The sequence below is a fragment of the Calonectris borealis genome, chromosome 1 (genome assembly GCF_964195595.1).
Source record: "Calonectris borealis chromosome 1, bCalBor7.hap1.2, whole genome shotgun sequence".
In the NCBI taxonomy this organism is placed as follows: Eukaryota; Metazoa; Chordata; class Aves; order Procellariiformes; family Procellariidae; genus Calonectris; species Calonectris borealis.
Genome location: NC_134312.1, coordinates 115,846,500 through 115,864,325, shown reverse-complemented (window position 1 = coordinate 115,864,325; position 17,826 = coordinate 115,846,500). Strand labels below are relative to the sequence as shown.

The 17,826-nt window shown below is 38.1% G+C and overlaps 1 protein-coding gene across 6 annotated transcripts in view; it reads right to left on the bottom strand.

Moving 5' to 3' along the window:
• Positions 1–10,565: 10,565 nt before the first annotated feature.
• BACH1 (BTB domain and CNC homolog 1) overlaps positions 10,566–17,826 on the bottom strand; it is a 31,495-nt gene continuing 24,234 nt past the window's right edge. For all 6 annotated transcript variants that reach the window (XM_075171035.1, XM_075171052.1, XM_075171036.1 and 3 more), the window contains one exon: positions 10,566–16,351. In XM_075171035.1, coding sequence (XP_075027136.1) covers positions 15,890–16,351 — 462 coding nt within the window. In that variant the 3' untranslated portion in view covers positions 10,566–15,889. The remainder of the gene's footprint in view (positions 16,352–17,826) is intronic.

Below are 17,826 nucleotides of genomic sequence, written 5' to 3'. Positions count from 1 at the left end.
TATTAGCCTCATCTCATTCTAGTTACTCATTACATTTTCCTTCCTGGATCTTTGGAATCAATCGGCTGAAACGTACAGAGGAAGTGGGACGTATTTATTTCTTGGGACTCATAGGAATAGTCTATAATTATCCGAGTGACTAAGACCTTTTTTCTAAAACAGACACATTTACTAAGCTTTAATGCATTTTGTGACAGTGCATAATAGAGAGCAGTACATTGCTGCTGGAGTATAAACTGCGGCTCACAAAAAAAAATGTAGGGTTTCTAGATTAACTGGGACACAGGTATAAAAAAAGAAAAAGTCAAAGAAGGATCTAGGTGCGACGAGCTCTAAATACAAGACAATAGCTGGTTTTATGCCGAGAGCACAAAACTGCAGGGAGAATAACATTGTTGACTGAAGGATGTCAAATCAGGGTTCAGGGAAGCTTTGCACTAATCCTGTGTTGTAATGACAGCTTAAAAATTTGGTACTTTGATGAGTTCTGAGATTGACTTAAACCTCTTTAATTTGGCTTGCTGGTATTTAATCTTTTAACTTTGCGTTCTTAATCAAAACTCAAAGCAGATCTTTAATCTTGTGTGTATAAAATGGAAGATTAGAGGACCCTGACCCGCCTCTGGTAAGCAGCTGTTTGCTTCCCCTTTTCCTTCTCCTTCTCACAGTAATAGCAAGTGAGATTAATTTCAAACCTGTAGGAAGGTCTTAGGAGAAAAAGGAAAATACATAAATATTCTCTGACAGAGAAGAATCTGAACTCTCCTCTCTCTTCAGTGAAGAATTAAAATCGATCAGAGCCTCTGCGTGTGTTTCTTTTAAAACGTTGTTAATGTGACGGGAAAATAATTCTGTTTTGGCCAGATTCCTCACTGAAGAGGGAGAGCTATATTCAGATTTCCTTTGCACCTAGAATACCTGAGACATCTACAGGCTTCAGTGCCTACTCAGGTTTAATAACACACAATATGCAAGGCCAGGGCGAGTCAACAAAATGCTTTGTACAAAGCTAGGAATTGACTTTACTGATAAAAAATAAATCTGTGAGGATAATTCTACCAAATATGTCTGGGTTTATTGTAAATTCTTTGCGGTAGGGACAGGTTTTTTTAAATGAGAAATGCATACAGCAACTCCTTTAAGACGGTTAGGTGCCCTTATGTACCAAGAAGCCCCTTTAAACCTATTTAGTATTTGAAGGAGATCATGGTGGCATTAAGTCAGGGCACCTTAGATGGCCCCAGCTGCAGGGACTGCACAGTGAGGACTTACGGGAGCTAACAGAGGACTTTGAAGCAGCACTTCAGCAGACATGCAAGGCATCACAAGGTGCGGTAACATCTCCTTTTCTCTACCCGGGTGTTTCTAGCCGTCTGGACCACCCATGCAAGCTCCAGTGTCAGAGCGTTTGAAGAGGCAAAGACCCTGGACCCGGGTCCTTGGGGCACTGAGCTAGAGGCTTCCCAGGCCACCAGGCTGCTCTTCCCTGTGACCAATCTAGTAATTCATCTCACTTTGCCACAGCAAGACGGCCCCACTCCAGGGTTTTGTCTCAGACTTGGCAGGAGGAGAAGGATCATTATGGCACGGGTGATTTAATTAGTCCGAAAGCAAGTGCATACCAGGCATTGCTAATTGCAAGAGAGATCTGGGATAAAAGGGAAAATCACCTCTCTTTTGTGAACTTCATTTATTCCCCCTACGTCGAGCTTCCTGTCTTGTACAGAAATCTCCACGTGTCTGAATTGCCTGACAAAAGAGTTATTGATTTTCACTGCATGTAGCTGAGCTGAAGTCATTTAACATCATGAAAATCTTAATCAGCCACATTGGGAGAAGAACAATCTTGATTTCACAATTCATTTTCAATTCCTTGCACTTTCCATCATAGACCTGGAAACACTTTATTTTACATCATTGTTAGTGATCGTTATCCTGGTTTATATGTTCCTGAATTACTCAAATTACTTAAATAGAGGAAAAGTCTGTGGAAAAGTAATTTCCTGAAGTTCAATAAGAGTTTTGAACTATTTTCAATTTAGTTTGATGCCAATGAGCTAGAATTAAACTTTTCTTAATCTGGATTGTTTCCTTAAAAAGCACATACGGCTGGATAGAATAGCAAAAATTATCTGGGGTTTTATTTAGAGGAGGGGAGAAAGGTCAAAAGGAAAAAGGCATTTTCGATAGAGACAGCAAATAAACACAGGAGAAAATTCCTCAGTGAATAAAAAGAACGTTTCCAGTATGGCTTCCGACATCATGATTTTTATGCGGTGCATTTGTAAGCAGAAATGTTATTCACATAATCCAAGGATTAAGATGAGATCTTTCTCCCACCCTTAAGGAAGATAGCTCAGGATTAAGAAACTTTTTAGAAACAACCCTGACCAACACAGGTAAGATCTTTCTCCACCACCTTCCCTAATGAAAGCGTATACAGCTCCACTTAATAATCTCCATATTTAGCAAGAGGTTTACTACTGTCACCAAAATTGTAAGATTTTTTTTTCTTGCGGTGGCTCCTGTCACAACTCCTGGTCTTTGAAAGGAACAAGAAAAACTAGTGTGACTAACAAGGAAGATCTTTAATCCTCAAGTTTAATAGAATGGAAAAAGAATTCAGCAAAACAGAAGTTGGTCGTTCAGCTTTTTGGAAGTTACAGTTGCTATTTGACTATGTGAGAAATGAAGAAGTTGAAGTGTTCTGTAAATATTCAGAAGCGTTCCCACATCCTTCTTACGATTTCTGGAAGCATCAGTGAAGTCAGTAAGTGATCATGTGATCAGGCATTCCCAAATAGGACCAAGCAACAGCTGGTATTTAAAGTTTGATATTTATTAGCTGTTTGGATACTGTTATTGTTCTACTGCTTTTTTTCTTAATTCAGATGAAAAGTATAGCTTGTCATGCCAATCTTTTAGTAACTTTTCTCGGCATCATTATCCTCACACAAAATACAATATTAAAAAAAGAAATCAGTGGCTACACATACACAAATTGATGCAAACACATGCAATTTCTGCAGTGTGCTCGAGCAAAGCAGACTGGTCATCTGCAACTTGATGGAGAAAGAAAAGAAGATGCCAATCCACTGAGAAAGCAGCCTAACACCAGTCACCCCCTTCCTCTCCCTTCAGGCAGGGGTCTTTCACCTTCAACTTCTGAAACAAGACATTTTCTTGAATTCAAGTTCTACTCTTACAAACATATTCGATACTCGGTGATTATTCCTGGCTGTGGCTGTCATCTACACTTCCATATTACCACTGGCTCTCTTTCTTGGGAATCTTGTTTTATTAAGTAGGTTTCTTTGCAAAGAGGAGGGAGGAAAGAGTGAGAAAACAAACATATCTTTGTTCCATTCCTTTTTACCTTCAAATAACTCTTTGAATTAGACTTTCAGTGATATTTACAGTTAGACTAAAGGATTGGACTCACCCATTTCAAATGACTGCATGAACTTTCCTTCTCTCTACCTGTTTCTTATCTGAAAGCCTACATTAAACCAGATCAAATTATAATCATCTTTTTTGGTATTTTCCTTTCTTCCTCTAGACATGATGCTGCACACAGCCAACAGGGAGTAGAAGGAGGAAGTCAAGAACTAAACTATGGGATTGCTCCCCACAGTCTTGCTATGCTCAAATTCAGCCAAGTACCTTGGAGATAGGGATAGCGAGGGTCGAACTTACAGCTTCAGCACAGCTTCTAGGCCCAGCTGACAATCTTTAAGGTATATTAGATGTACGAGCACTGTCTGGACGCTAGGGCAGCCTCAAGTACTGAACCAGCCTGTTTACAGGCTTAGTTTACTAATACATACAATGGGGCTAATACTTACTGGTTCTGCCACATTGTTGTTAAAATCCATTTGCTAACATTTGAAACACATACAACTAGTACCATTAACCTTGCTATCCAAAATCCCCAACTGGAACAAGACTCTACTTTTTAAGCGTTCTATTCAGTGTAGATTTATTTGAAGAATATCTGAGAAATATAAAACCAGGAGACAATCTGCTCTTTCCATTCGGTTTTATCCCATTGTCTAACACCCTCGAAATATTTGATGCCCATAGTTACTATAATGAATAAAGCTTTAACTAAACAAAATATCTCCCTACGATTTTTCAGATTTTCTTTTGGTCTTTCTAACTATGCCAAGAAGGCTCTTGATGAACAGTTGCAGGGAGACTAGAAGCTCAGCAGACTTCTGATGCATTTACCTCATCCAACTCACACAGATGTCTATGGGCTGCCTGGATATGCCCATCAATTCCACTTGGCCTGACGCTGAACTTCGGGTGTACTAACTTATCAGACCTGTGGACGTACGCTTGGGTGAAAGCACTGCAGTAGCACATCCAGTAGCTACTGAGGCCTGCTTCCAAGCTCACCATCTGGGTAGGCAAGAAGTCTGGTTTCAAAGCAAGCCTTACAACAGCCTTTAAAATACAATACCAAAATCGTCCATGTCAAATTATACAACACACGAAGAACTACTTCCTTTTAGCAATTTGTAGGTTCCTCTAATTTCAACCTTATTTCCTGATTCATTTTTCCTGAATTAAGAATTCTTGTTTCCCCTCACAAACTTGTTTTGATTTTTCTGATTTATTTACCGATGCAATATGTTTTCCTGACTATTTGTTTCACCAGTATGATAATTCCCAATTCTGCTTGGTTAGCTACTGGCTTTCTTTTAATACATAAATGGTGCTTTGTTATCCAGTGCTTTAAAATGTCTTCTTTTAATCTGAAGTTCCCATTGCCCAAGTTAATCTGATTCCTGGAATGAGAAGTCTTCTGAGAAAAACCACCACCAAGCCCTTAAACTATACTATCTACATCCACTTCCAACCTTCCCTGAGTGAAGCTGGAGAGCTGCCAAAGCTTTCAATACCATCATTTAAAGTTATCTTTCCCAATTTTGCTAGGTTGACTAGTGGTTTTCCATCGCAATGTCTAAAGAGTGCTTTGATGTCCAGTGGTACAACCACCCTTCTTCTAATCATGCCTCCACTTGAAGTATAACGGTAAGTGCCATCAGGCATATAAGACATCACATGAGCCTAACAGATACGACATACAGGAGATCCACATACCTGAAATGGTACTGAACACCTGTCTGTAGGCAACCAAATCCCTCTGCCAGCGTCACTGATGGCAGTAGCAAAATTAATCACAATCACAGGTGCTTTACCTTGGAGTTTACTAGGCATCTAGTCAGATAGGGATATTTCTGTGCGACAATCAAACTACTTATTGCAATTGCTGTTCCCACAGTGAGCCTCATTCCTCTGAGTTTCTTCACCCCTGGAAGAACACAGAATTTGAAAGCATACCCACTGAGCTTTTCAAGCTAGCCTTAGTTCATTCGGTATCTCTGAACAGGAATCCTTGCCAGTTAGCAAGATGCTTCAATTTGTCTTAATACTCATTTTGCAATTTTCTTCCAAAGCCTTGTTACAACCCACATTTTTGTGCCCTCCTGCCAGATCCACTAACATTGCACCCGTGTTACACAACTCAGCCATGAGACAGTTCAAGCCTCAGAGCACGGCTGAAGAATCTGCCTGACTTCATGATTTCCACGCTAGCATCCTTCTACAGAAGAGAGCTGAAACCCGCACATCGCGTGCACCAGGGGACCAGAGGAGAGGTGACAACAACTCCATGCCATTACAGAGCAGATCTGGCCTCACCAAGCAGAGGGATTTCAAAGCAGCCCGTGAATTTTGGCCACAGCGACGACTGCTGGCTTCCCTGCTTCAGATTATCTGTGAAGGAGGTAAAGGCTGGGGGTGCTGAAGCTGTAGCTCTTGAGCTACACATGCAATTTGCCCTGCCACAGTAGTTTATCCATTTAGACCCTGACTGCTCAGTGCTAATGTTGAAGACAGTGGGAATAACGGAACACAACACAAAAGCACTTATTTAGTAAAAAATAAGGATGTACCATATCTAGTCTAATTTACAGTTTAGGGTTACAGTTGTAAAAACCTGAAATTATTAAGCCATCATTTAAAAAACTGTGGTAGGAGTCATGACTAATATTACAACACTTTTTCATGTGTTTTACTTCCTATCTGAATAGCACAAAATAGGTTTTAAAGGGGATAAAAATAGCAGAAGAAAGTCAGCAAAAGCACAAGACTTCTCTTAAATCTTACACAATATTTTTCTGATTTATTAAAAAAAAACCCCATAAATCACATTCTAGTGAACAGGGAGGAGAGTATAGTCCTGGACCTTACTAATTCATAGACTTGACTGCTCATGCTGCAGGATGATGGTCCTGCAGCACACACAGGATTAGGATTCTTATTTTGTATGGCTAGACGCAAATTGGGAGGAAGAGAAAGGCAAAAAGGACACTACAAAACCAGGAAGCTTGTGCAAAGGAGGGTTTTTTCCCTTCATTAGCTAGCTAACAACACTGAAGCAAGATCTGTGATCTAGCTGACTTCTGTCAGTATCCCATCAGTGATTCTGAACATAAAGGATGTTGCGGTGCCGGGAGACATCAAACTTATTCATCAGCATTGCTCAGTCTGACTTGAGATTTAAAGGGAAAATTAAAACCGCCGTTGCTTATGAGTAATTTGACTTTTAAAATATTTTTGCAAGCATTCATAAATGCACCAGCTGGGCTGAATGTCTCCCACTGCTGCAACTTGTTTTCTAACGGGAGAACAAAATCCAAGAACTGTTTTTTAAGATATGAACTTAGCATAGATAGCTACAATGCGTTCAGCACTAACGTGACTATTTTCAAGCGATAGGCCACCTGTAGAAGATGGTTATGAATGAACTATGTCGACAATGCGATGCCTCCTGCAACGGTATGTGAGATCATGTTTCTCCCTGAGGTATTTTCCCTGGAAGAATTTGCACGTCAAAAAGTTGTAACACCAAAATGCCAACCCCAAACAGCAGCTGTTGGATCTCTAAGCCTCAGCCTCAGATCACAGCTCCTTTGGGAAACAAACCCAAACTCCCAACAATGCACAGCAGCTGGGTTCTCCGCGTAACATTTTTTTTGATTGATAGATTTCCTAAATTTGTGGGCCTGCAAGCAAAATCTCAGCCATAAGAATATCTCTGAAAGTATTGGAACAACTGCATGGCAAGCGCCTCAGTTGCAGCATCGAGCCTTCCTCTCCCCAGTTTATTTTTTCCCCATTAAGAGCTCCCCAGGGTAATTCAGTCGGCAAAGGATATTTCTGGGATCAGATACCCGATCTTCTGAACAACATAATAGGAAAAGAGTAAAGAAGGATTAATGTGCCATTTTGTTTTATTGCTTGGTTTCATCGATGTTTCAGGCTGTATTTTCAGAGTCTTATAGTCCAGTGTTAAATACACTCTCTGGGCTGAAGCAGCAATAATTTTTGACAGCTCAAATAAAGGATTTTTTAAAGCTGTTTTTGAGAATTATGGGAATTATACACAGGTCATTTTCCATTACTAAGAAAAAGCATTTGAAATACTTGGAAATTTCTCATAACTGTAAAGTAATAGGGGAATATATCAGCTTTGAAATAAGGATTTTCTTTTTATGACATATGTACATTCTTGCTTTTAACATTTGCATTTTAATACATCGAGAACAAAGACTTTTCTACATATTGTTCAAAGAAAAAGCTGTTTTCCAGCAAATTAATATTCCTAAAAGCACTTTTATTACTGTGTCTGCAGGGAGAGTTATAACTATTTTTGGTAATATTATAGCAGAAAATTTTGCCATACACACATGAACTAACAAGTTCGGGGTTTTTTAAGCTGATAAGGGAAAAAAGGATATGGGAGAAGTTACTGTTAGCATCTGAATGTTACTGAGTTTTCAAGTATTTGATCTATATAGGCAATTAAGAACTACACAAAGCTTCAGCCTACGGCTGAAATACTAGCTTGTAATTTCTTTATTCTTCTTTAATATACACTCTTAGGCTTAATCTAGCATACTGACATCAACATGAATGATACTACCATAGTTCCTCAGCAAAATAATGAAACGTAGGCATCTATTTTATCTCAACTAATTCTTTCTGCTTCCCCCTTCCTTTGTGGGCAGCATTACACGGCATCAACTGGGAGCTGCAGTTGATGCTGTGTAAAATGTGTAAAAGCAAGTCTTTTCTTCCAAAGCTTGGTTTGTTCCGTTTGTTTATACCAAACAGTTGGTGTCACCTGGTACCATTCGGCTCGTTTGAAAACAGCATTTTTCTTCTTCAGAGCAGCACTCAGGAAGAAGAAAGTCCACCAAGAAAGGGGAAAGAGGGAACAGAAACATCCTCAACCTCGTTTGTGGAAATGACCTCCCAACACTTTGCTGCGCAGTACGCACAAGCCGGCAAGATCATAATTTCTTGACCACAAACTAGGGATGCTATTAGACTGAGTCTCTTAAAGCAAAGTCATATGATTTAGAAAATAGTAGCTTGATTTTTAAACCATAATCTATTTCTGTCCCATTTATATTTAAAAGACCCAATGCTGGCACAGAATTTGAAAAACCTCTTCTCTTTTAGAAAATAAGTAATGTAAGCTCCTTCAACTAATACCACATTTAATATTACAAAGGTGCTAAAATGCTGTTAGGCCAGGCCCCAAGGCAAACTTCCATGTACTCTCCAACTTAGGTATATTCACAATGCAGAAAGCCTCAGGAAATATTTTGTTAATTATTTTTACTGGTGTTCTCATTTCTGTCTTGAATTCCGGTCCATAAGATGCGATATACTTCAAGAATGGAGAGTTACAGGCAGAACGTATGCTTTTGGAATTCAGACCTGAATTCAATATAACATCATCAGTAATCAGTATGCTGCATTTGCATCGCTAATCTGTTGAAATTAATAAGGTGAGTATTAAACATAATTCGCAGGTTGAAAAGCTAGATATTGAAATTTATCTTCTAAATCATTTTTCAAGAAATAATTTAGGTTCACTTTTCCACTAGTTTTTTGGGGTTTTTAAACCAAGAAGCTTAGTCGGCTCAGCCGTTCTCACTCGGAGCAGCAGTAATGCAGGCAGTGCGCGGTATTATGCTGCCATCTGTAGTTTAAAGACGAAAATAGATTGCACAGTTCAAACTCCAAACGAAGCCACTGGATACTTAGCATTGGTAGAACGAAAATGACCCGGGCTTCTCAAAGGACGAGCGATCAAGAGAGATGCACAGACACATTTGCGTGCTCGCATTCGAGCTCAGTGAGCCAGGCTCAGGGCCTTACTTAAAACATGAGCAAGACCTCCGGAAGGAGTCCCAGGCTGGACTTAGTCCTAGTCGGCTGCCCTTCTCCCCACCACCCCCATCCCAAGTCAATCGATCTTTTGGATGAAAAAGTATCTGTTCACATCACGGGCACAAATAAAAGAAAAAGCAAAAGTATATCAGCACTCTCAAAAATCCGGTTTTATTTGACTGTATGAAATAGAGATTTGGGAATCCAACTTACACACGTAAGACCCTCACTAGCCCTTATTTTCATGGCAGGGATTAGCAGCTTGGAAGAAAAAAAGTCATCGAAATAAAATCTTCACAACCCAAATTATTCAGGCATCGAGGTTCTTCTGTTCTCAAAGTGGCTCTTCATGAAATTATATACTTTTGCAGAAAGCTGAGTTTTAAGAAAGTGAAAATTGTGATAAATTTCCATGAAAACAAAACTAGAACCCTGTTTTCCTGTTAAGAAAATAGTGGAAAAGTCTTTTTTTGATGTGGAAATCCTGTAAATTACCAACTTCTGTCTTCCAGAATCTGACACTTCTGGTTTTATTTCCTTTGGTGTTTTTTTTTGTTTTGGTTTGTTGTTGCCTTTTTTTTTTTTAATTGAAAAACTGAGGGAACAAAGAAAGAAGTTCCTCGTTTAGTTTGGTTCCGACTGAAATCCCAGAAGCAGATGACACTTTTCTTATGTCCTCTATAGGCATTACAAATACGTTCATTTTGACCTTCTACTTTTGGAACATTATGAAATCACTGATAAGTCAGTTTTTCATTAGCAAAAAATGTGCAAGTTACAAGAAGTCTTAAATTACTACTGGAACCTACAAAAACTTTACAGTTTTCCTCTGTTTCCTCATTTTTTTTATACATCTGTATGTATATATATACAGAAAGCTGGAAGCTGTTCACTGGCCGTAGCACTCAGAAAAAGCTTCTCACCAGCTGGCCAGGGCAAGAAGCCACTACACGCACACAATACTTTTATCTGGTAACTGCAGTTAAAGACTACCTACAAGCAAGTATTCAGCTTCTAGTGAACTTTATAAACATAACCTCAAGACTTCCTAGAGAATATTGACCGTGCAATGTGGTTTTCTCTGCTTGGCGTTGCCAGAGTGAAGTGTTGTATGAGCTGCCCCGCTCCTCAGTTTCCTCTCAAATGCAAATCCAAAGTCAGGAAAACCATGACACCTCCACCAACTCCTATATGGATGTCACAGCTTAAAGAACACTCCAGGTACTCCACGATGTGTGTCAATCTGACTAGCAGATACCAGCATTTCTAATGAGTTCAAGGAAAATTTTTTTTTTTTCTTTTGAGATATATATATATATATATATTTACTGCTCAGTACACTAGCTGGTAATAACATCTTTAAGTGAGGCCATATTGGCAATATATTATAGAATAAGTAAACCTAGTATTTGGACAATATAGTCCACCACGGAACAGATCTATGTTCAGTCATAGTCCAAAGCTGGTTTTACCCTCCCGCAGTCATGCTATCCCCGCTCATGCCTATCTAATGAAGTGTTTTGTAGGTAGCAAGTCAAAACACTGTCCTAAAACTAAAATGAGATTACAGTTTATCTTGTACTTTGCAAATCCTGTTATTGGGTTATCTCACATCCCTCATATGAAAGCTTTTTTTTTCAATAGTATCCTTAGAAAGCTACACTGTATTCTGAATGAGCATTATTATAAATATTTTTTCTTCCACTTTTCTTCAAAACAGTGGAGAAGGGATAGAAAAGTAAAAAAATACCTTCTCTACTCTAAACTAGAAAAAAATTGGGTACGTGCTCCTGAAAAGTTCTGCCCTGACTCTTTCCTGGCTCAACAGGAAAATAAGCACTTTGCATTCTTTATTTTTAAGCCCACGACATGGCAAAACATTTCCCAGCAACCAACGCCATTACCTGCACCTTCACACACCACCTTGTTCTCAACAGAAACGTGTGTTTAAACATCCTGTTCATTTCCAAAGCTCCAATCTTGCAGGTGAGCACTGCTTTCCCTGCCCCATCCCAGCTATCTAAAGCTGAGGAAAAAAATGACTGCTAGTGTCCACAATCTGTCAGATTAGTATTTGCAATTCAAAAAGATTAAAAATAATAATAATAAAGCTTAAGTGCAGTGTATACAAATTTTAGAGGCCTGGACAGCATGACACATGCTTAATAGGCTTTTACAATATTCATATTCGTGAAGTCTCTCTTATTCAAACCTCTGCTAAACCAGCTCATTTTCCCTTCTTTTTTTCCCTTTAGTTCTGGCCACAAAGATTCAACTGGCAGCAAGTCTTAATGTACCAATATTAAAATTCTTCTTTATACATACTAGCAAATTGCAGCTGTGTGCTTTTGAGGCTCATTCTTTTGAAGAACAAAAACAAAGCAAAGCAGAAATCAATATGCAAGCAATAGAATATCGAACAGGCATTAAAGTCCAGCTTGTCCAGCTTCTATTTCAGTGCCAAAAAGGGACAACATTCACTTTGCTCTGTAAAGGTCAACTATTTTGTTTATGCTCAAACCTTCGTCAGAAGAGTATTGAAGAAATTTGTTCAAAACTGCTTCAGTGAAAATAGGTGCTTTTACCTTCTTTTCAGCTTTTGGAGAAGTTTTGCTATTCCATTTTAAACAAATTTAACTTACCTCCGTCATGCTCAGAAAAAAACCCAGAGCTCCCATAAAGGGTGCCAGTTATCAGCAGTTCCTCATTTCCTACTTCCTAAAGACGACCCAGAGGCAGAACTAATTGTACAGTACTGATCTCTGGCATATGTACCTTTTAGCTTTCATTGCCGTTGTTTCTTGCTGAATATTAAGAGGAGTTTTAAACATATGACAGACTCTTGCATCAAGATTTTAAGTTTCCTCAAAGAGGAACCACACTGACATTCTTGTGCAAGCTAACATCTTGGTTCTTAAAGTGAAGAAATGAACAACACACTAACTAAATCCAAGTGACTACGAATTCCAAGGACAAAACTGCCTTATCAATTATAAGCAGCAAGTTGAACCTTACAATCAATCACCTTGCTTTCCAGCATTTTCCCCCAAAAAGACTGTTTTAACCTTTAATGAAGGGTTTGCTGGTGGGATCAAGTAATTTCAGATTTGAAAGCATCAAATGCACAGGTTACAAAAACTTTAAATGAAGACTTCTAATGAAGAGCTTTCTGAACAAGGTAAAACGCAATACTGAAAGGCTAGATCCAGTATTACAGTTTACTGTTTAGGAGGTACAGAGGGAGATTAGGATAAACACAGTTTCTCAAAGGATAATTTTTCTGCAATCCTTCTGATTATTTAACAAGACCTAACAGATCTACAATTACGATACTTCTTGAGAAGCTTAATAAACATATGTATCATTACAACTTCCCCCATGATAAACCTCAGTCTCATGCACTGATCTATACTATGCACATAATCACCCTCAAGTTTTTTTCTAGACCCAACAAACCTACAATATCCCATTAATCAGCCATTTACCTCTTCTCTCTCTTAAAACAAATAATAAATAAATAAATAAATTACAAAGTTCCCCAGAAAAGAAAACCCACTCAAACAGAACAGGACACAAAAAAGTCAAATAAACTTACAGGAAATTTATTCCAACTCAGTAATATTTGCTACTGTGTGTATTATTCAGGAACTTATAAACTATAGAGACTACTTTGCTACGTTTTAGTAGTACTACATAAGTGAATAATGCACCAGTAAAGACTTTCACTGCAAAAGATTTGTACAAAAAAGAAAAGCCTTTGTAGAAAGGATAGTGGTTTTTATTGTAGTCTTAGAAAATATTGAATTATGAAAGATACAAAATCAACTGTTGTAATTATCGTTTATTTTACAATCTGTATGCCATCATACTCTTATGGCTTCAAGGTAGTCGTCCAAAGTATTTTAAAACATGCTTTAACAAAGTATTTTACAATTTCAAAATCGAGTATTTCTTAGTGAAAAAAAAAAACCAAACTCCAAAACATTTACCTGAGAATTCTGTATCATAAAATTGTCATTCATTCTTAACTTTTGCAAGTTGATGATATAGGCTATAGAAGTCAACATGCAACTTGTAGGTCTACTGTATTAAATAAATACTTTAAAAATTATTTAGATGCAGCTGATTAGGCAAAAACCTACCCTCAAACTTCATCAAGTTCATCATAGGTTTAAAAACATGACATGAATTTTATCATATGTCAATGACAGCCATGATCTCTGCACTGGAAGCCCTGCACCGTTTGCTGGGGGGCATTCAGACCCTGGCTGATCACCAGACTGCAGCAGTGGAGCACAACTCTTTGGTGGATATTCTGGCCTCCAAACTTGGTAATCACTGACTTTGTTTTCCAGCATCCATAGCCAAGTGTGTCGGGGGTCTGGGCCACTGGATATGTTTAAGTTCCCAACCAGTCCCTCTCTACATATATGCTCCACCCCTTTATAACAAACATTTAACCCAACTCTGAATTCCATTTCAGAGCATGTGTACTATTAGGACAATGCTTTAATGTCATTATCCACGTCATTTAGAATATCACCAGCTTTAAAAGTGGTATTATGTATGGACAGTAGAGAGGATTGGGGCTTTCTGTTTTGCTTTTTACTGTTTCTCGTTGGTTTGCTTTTTAAATAAAATGGAGACTTGGGAGCAAAACACTGCCCAAGGTGGCAGCATGGCAGGGAGGCAGGATTAAATTAACCAGGCATACACAGACACTGGAGAAAAAACCCAGAGAGCTTCATGAGTAATACATATAAAGGATCAACATATATAAATGACAGTCATTTAAAAGAAATTCAATTATCTGAAAATATATCCAAAGCAGTAGAACTCTCATGATGTCTGCCATATACTATTTATTTCTGACTTTCAATTACTGCAAGCACTGTGATTTATACAAGCTCTGCTCCATTAACATAAATTTTCCCCTTAAAAAAGTAATGATATATGATGAAAATCCAAGGATATCACTAGAGATTTGAATCAACTTTCAATCCCAAAGGTGAGGTAGTGTAGTCACTTGTATTACGTGCTGGTTATGAGAAGTACTGTTGAAATCTGTCAAATTTTTAATTTTTGTTTTAAATAAGTGGCTTAATAGTCTTAATATATTTATTAATGCTATGTTACCGGGGGGGGTGGGGGGGGAAGAGCCTTGCCAAGAACAAGTTTTGTCTCACTGCAAGATAAAACTGCAAAGCAGTATTTACAATAGTCCTTTGCTTAGTTGCTGCCTACTGTACATGCACACAAAGACACAAAAAACTAATATACATTCTGAGGTAGGAAACGAAGAATTCCACTGGCTTGTACAAGATTCTTCATGTTTTGTAAACCAGCAAAACCAAAGTTTTCTGTGGTGAGGTTCAATACTTAGTTCTGGTGTGAGAAAAACATCTAAATAACAAAGCATCATTGGTATACAATATGCATCTACTGCCATGTAAAAATCTAAAAAACGGGGATTATTTTTAGTAGCTGAATTTCTCCTTTGCAACATAAATAAAGGAAATCCCTCCAGCTCATTTCCTTATTATACTTTCTATATGTTTACACTTATAGCACAAGCCATAAAAGGTTTAGCCATAAAAGTATCCTGAAGACTAAAATTCTGAAATAGATCTTTACTGGTCCCAGTGATCAGAGAACAAATACATTTGTAGATTACTTTAGGCAATTAGGCACTGGAGTTGAAGAATTTGGTGCCTGAATACCTTAAAAAAAAAAAATCTGTCCTTAAACTTTCACAATACTTTAATTCCAACTTATCACAAACAGTGGTGAGCTTGAAGGTGCTAGGACAGTAAGTCACAATACAGCAATGAATTTTAACAAGCACATGGGATTCAGATGCCAGAGGATCCAATGCACACTAATCAAAGAACTGCAACAGTTTCAAACTTCTGCCTTTCCCAGTATGTTGTTATTCCTCCCACAAAATTTATAGAAGAGAGCAGTATGCTCCAGCACCTCCGCTGTTCCAGTTGTCTTAACTACGTACTGGAGAGCTAAGACAAAGGCATATAATCAATAAAAGCTGGCTCTGGTACAGGGATGGGAACAGTAGGAAGCAATGAGCTGTTCCAGAGCACACTTGCCAGAATCTCCTCACACTGTCATGTTATCCTAACCGATCTACAAAACAAACATTTATAGAGCTATATATGCTTCTTAAGGTTTGTCTACCAGAAAAAAGAAATCTTAAAGAGGTAAGAATTCCAGGTACAGAAGTCATTGTACATAAACACCTGTTAGGAGGCTTTTCTTGAGATGCAGAGTGGCATTAGGTACTGTGGCATAAATCAGAGTGAAGGCTGCTTTCTACCTGAATTAAAGCTTCCTCACAAATAAACATCTGTGCACAGAGTTTATACTTTCCAACAACTTTCCTGAACTCTCCTTGGCATCACCACACAGAAAAAGCTCCAAGGTTGACACACATAAATTACACTCTAAAACTACACAGAGCAAACCCAACGCTTGCCAGGTAATATAATGACCATGTAATTGTCAATGTCATTTCAAATGATAAAGTTTCATCTTTTCTTTCACTAAGTTACTTTACAATAATGCTCAATCTCACTTTTAGTTGCAACGTTGAGAGGCTGGCAATAGGAAGAGAAGACATTCACTCATCTGTAGTGCATTTGTCAGTCATTTGCTGACAGAAGTCTGTGATACCACTGCTCTGTCCACACTGTTCCACAAGCAAAGTTTTCTCCAACGTTCTTACAGAAACTGGATGCCGTTCTTGCACTTGATCGTAAGTTGCATCACATACACTTTTCACACACTGGTAACAAGAACTCTGCTCATTTGTAGATGTAACACCTGAAAGACCATCTGCTAATTCTATACATGCTGGTATTGCAAGCTCACTGTCAGACGCAGCTGTTCGTTCTCTCTCCGGAAATAAAAATGAAAGCGGACAATCTGAGGAAGAATATTTTGCAAGTATTTGTATTTGCTCGTGACTCAAGGCTGCTTCCTTACACACCTGCTGGCAAAGTCCAGTCAGATTCTGCTTTGTCTCACCCAGAGTTGACAAAATGTGGTTTCTTTCCTTCAGCAAGTTCTCCTTCTCATTTTGCTGCAAAAAGAAAATAGCCTTTTAGTCTACATTTTAACACAAAAACTATGGCTTATGTTCCTATCAAAGCTAAAACAAGACTGTAAATAAACTGGTCTGCTGAAACAGAAGTAATTTGGCAGTAAGAAGGTAAACAGCAACACTATCAAATGCCTATGCAAAAGGACAATCCTAACCTCTCTTGAAGTGTCATCGACTGAGCTACTTGAAGTGATTTTTCAGACAAAACTGTTTCAAAACTCATGCTGGCAGCCAAGAGTAATTTGTAGTTATTAAATAAATGAAACCTAGCTTCACTTACTGTAAGTATTCCTCAAATACTAATTCTACAGGGTAACACATTTAAACCATTACCACTGGGTCAACAAAATGTTAAGCAAAGCAGTCTTCATAGAGATTTATATTTTAGAAGTTAAATGTTGAAAACCAGACATCACATTTTCACTATTGATACTACTCTGCTAGATGAAAATAAATACAGTTCTCAGGAAGTGCCAAGTCCACTGTAGAACAAACAATGGAGTTAAGAAGAGTTTCTAAAGTAAATAGAAAATATAGGAAAGTTAAAGAAATAAAACATGCTAAAATTGTAAACAAAACATCTTCTCTGGAAATGCAGCAATCCCGTTTGTTTCCAGGCACTCACTAGAACACTGGAAGTTAAAGAATTTAAAGTAGAGAGACAGAGGAATGAGAGATTAGTGAATTGAAGAGACAAGAACAGACGTGCTGCTAGGTAGGTAACCTACTATTGGAACACGAGAATACGGGCTGAATGCTTGAGTTTTGTTTACACAGCTAACATGCTTAAGAGTGGCAGATGCCTCTCAGATATGAAGTAAGACTGTACTTGCTCTGAAGAGCTTACAATCTAGCTACATAATGCAAAAGGACTTTCCAAACACAGGGCAACGAAAGGGATGGCAATTCACTAATGAATATCAAGTAGAAAGCAGTACCACTCATTAAAAATTAGCTTTTTTTTTTTTGCTTTTATTTCAACGACGTGAATTTTTCTGAGACTTCTGATACAACTGGCTGAAGATGTAAGGACACTGATAACTGAGAGGTCTAATGATGGAAACATCTGGAACAAAGAAAAACGAGGAAATGGCAAAGAAGGACAGGAAACAAGCAAGACCATAATGAAGCAATTGAAAGAAAAGGACAAAACCCAAAACCAAACATGCCACACATTTTGAGTTCTAAAATCAATTAATTAAAAGAAGAGGCAGAGTTTTGAAGACATACAAAGCTATAAATAGTTTTTTAAGAAATAAATTTTCATCACAGGGACTGTGTGTTATCACTATTGCTATGTTCGTTCACTCTTAGAAAGTTTAATTATTTTCAGTCCTCCTCACATCCCCTTTTGCAGGAGAAACTCATACTGCAACCTCTACTTCTTTTTGAAACAACTGACTAACTTTAAGTGGCGTTTTGCAAGAGAAGCAGTTGTTGCCAGTCCTTTTTGC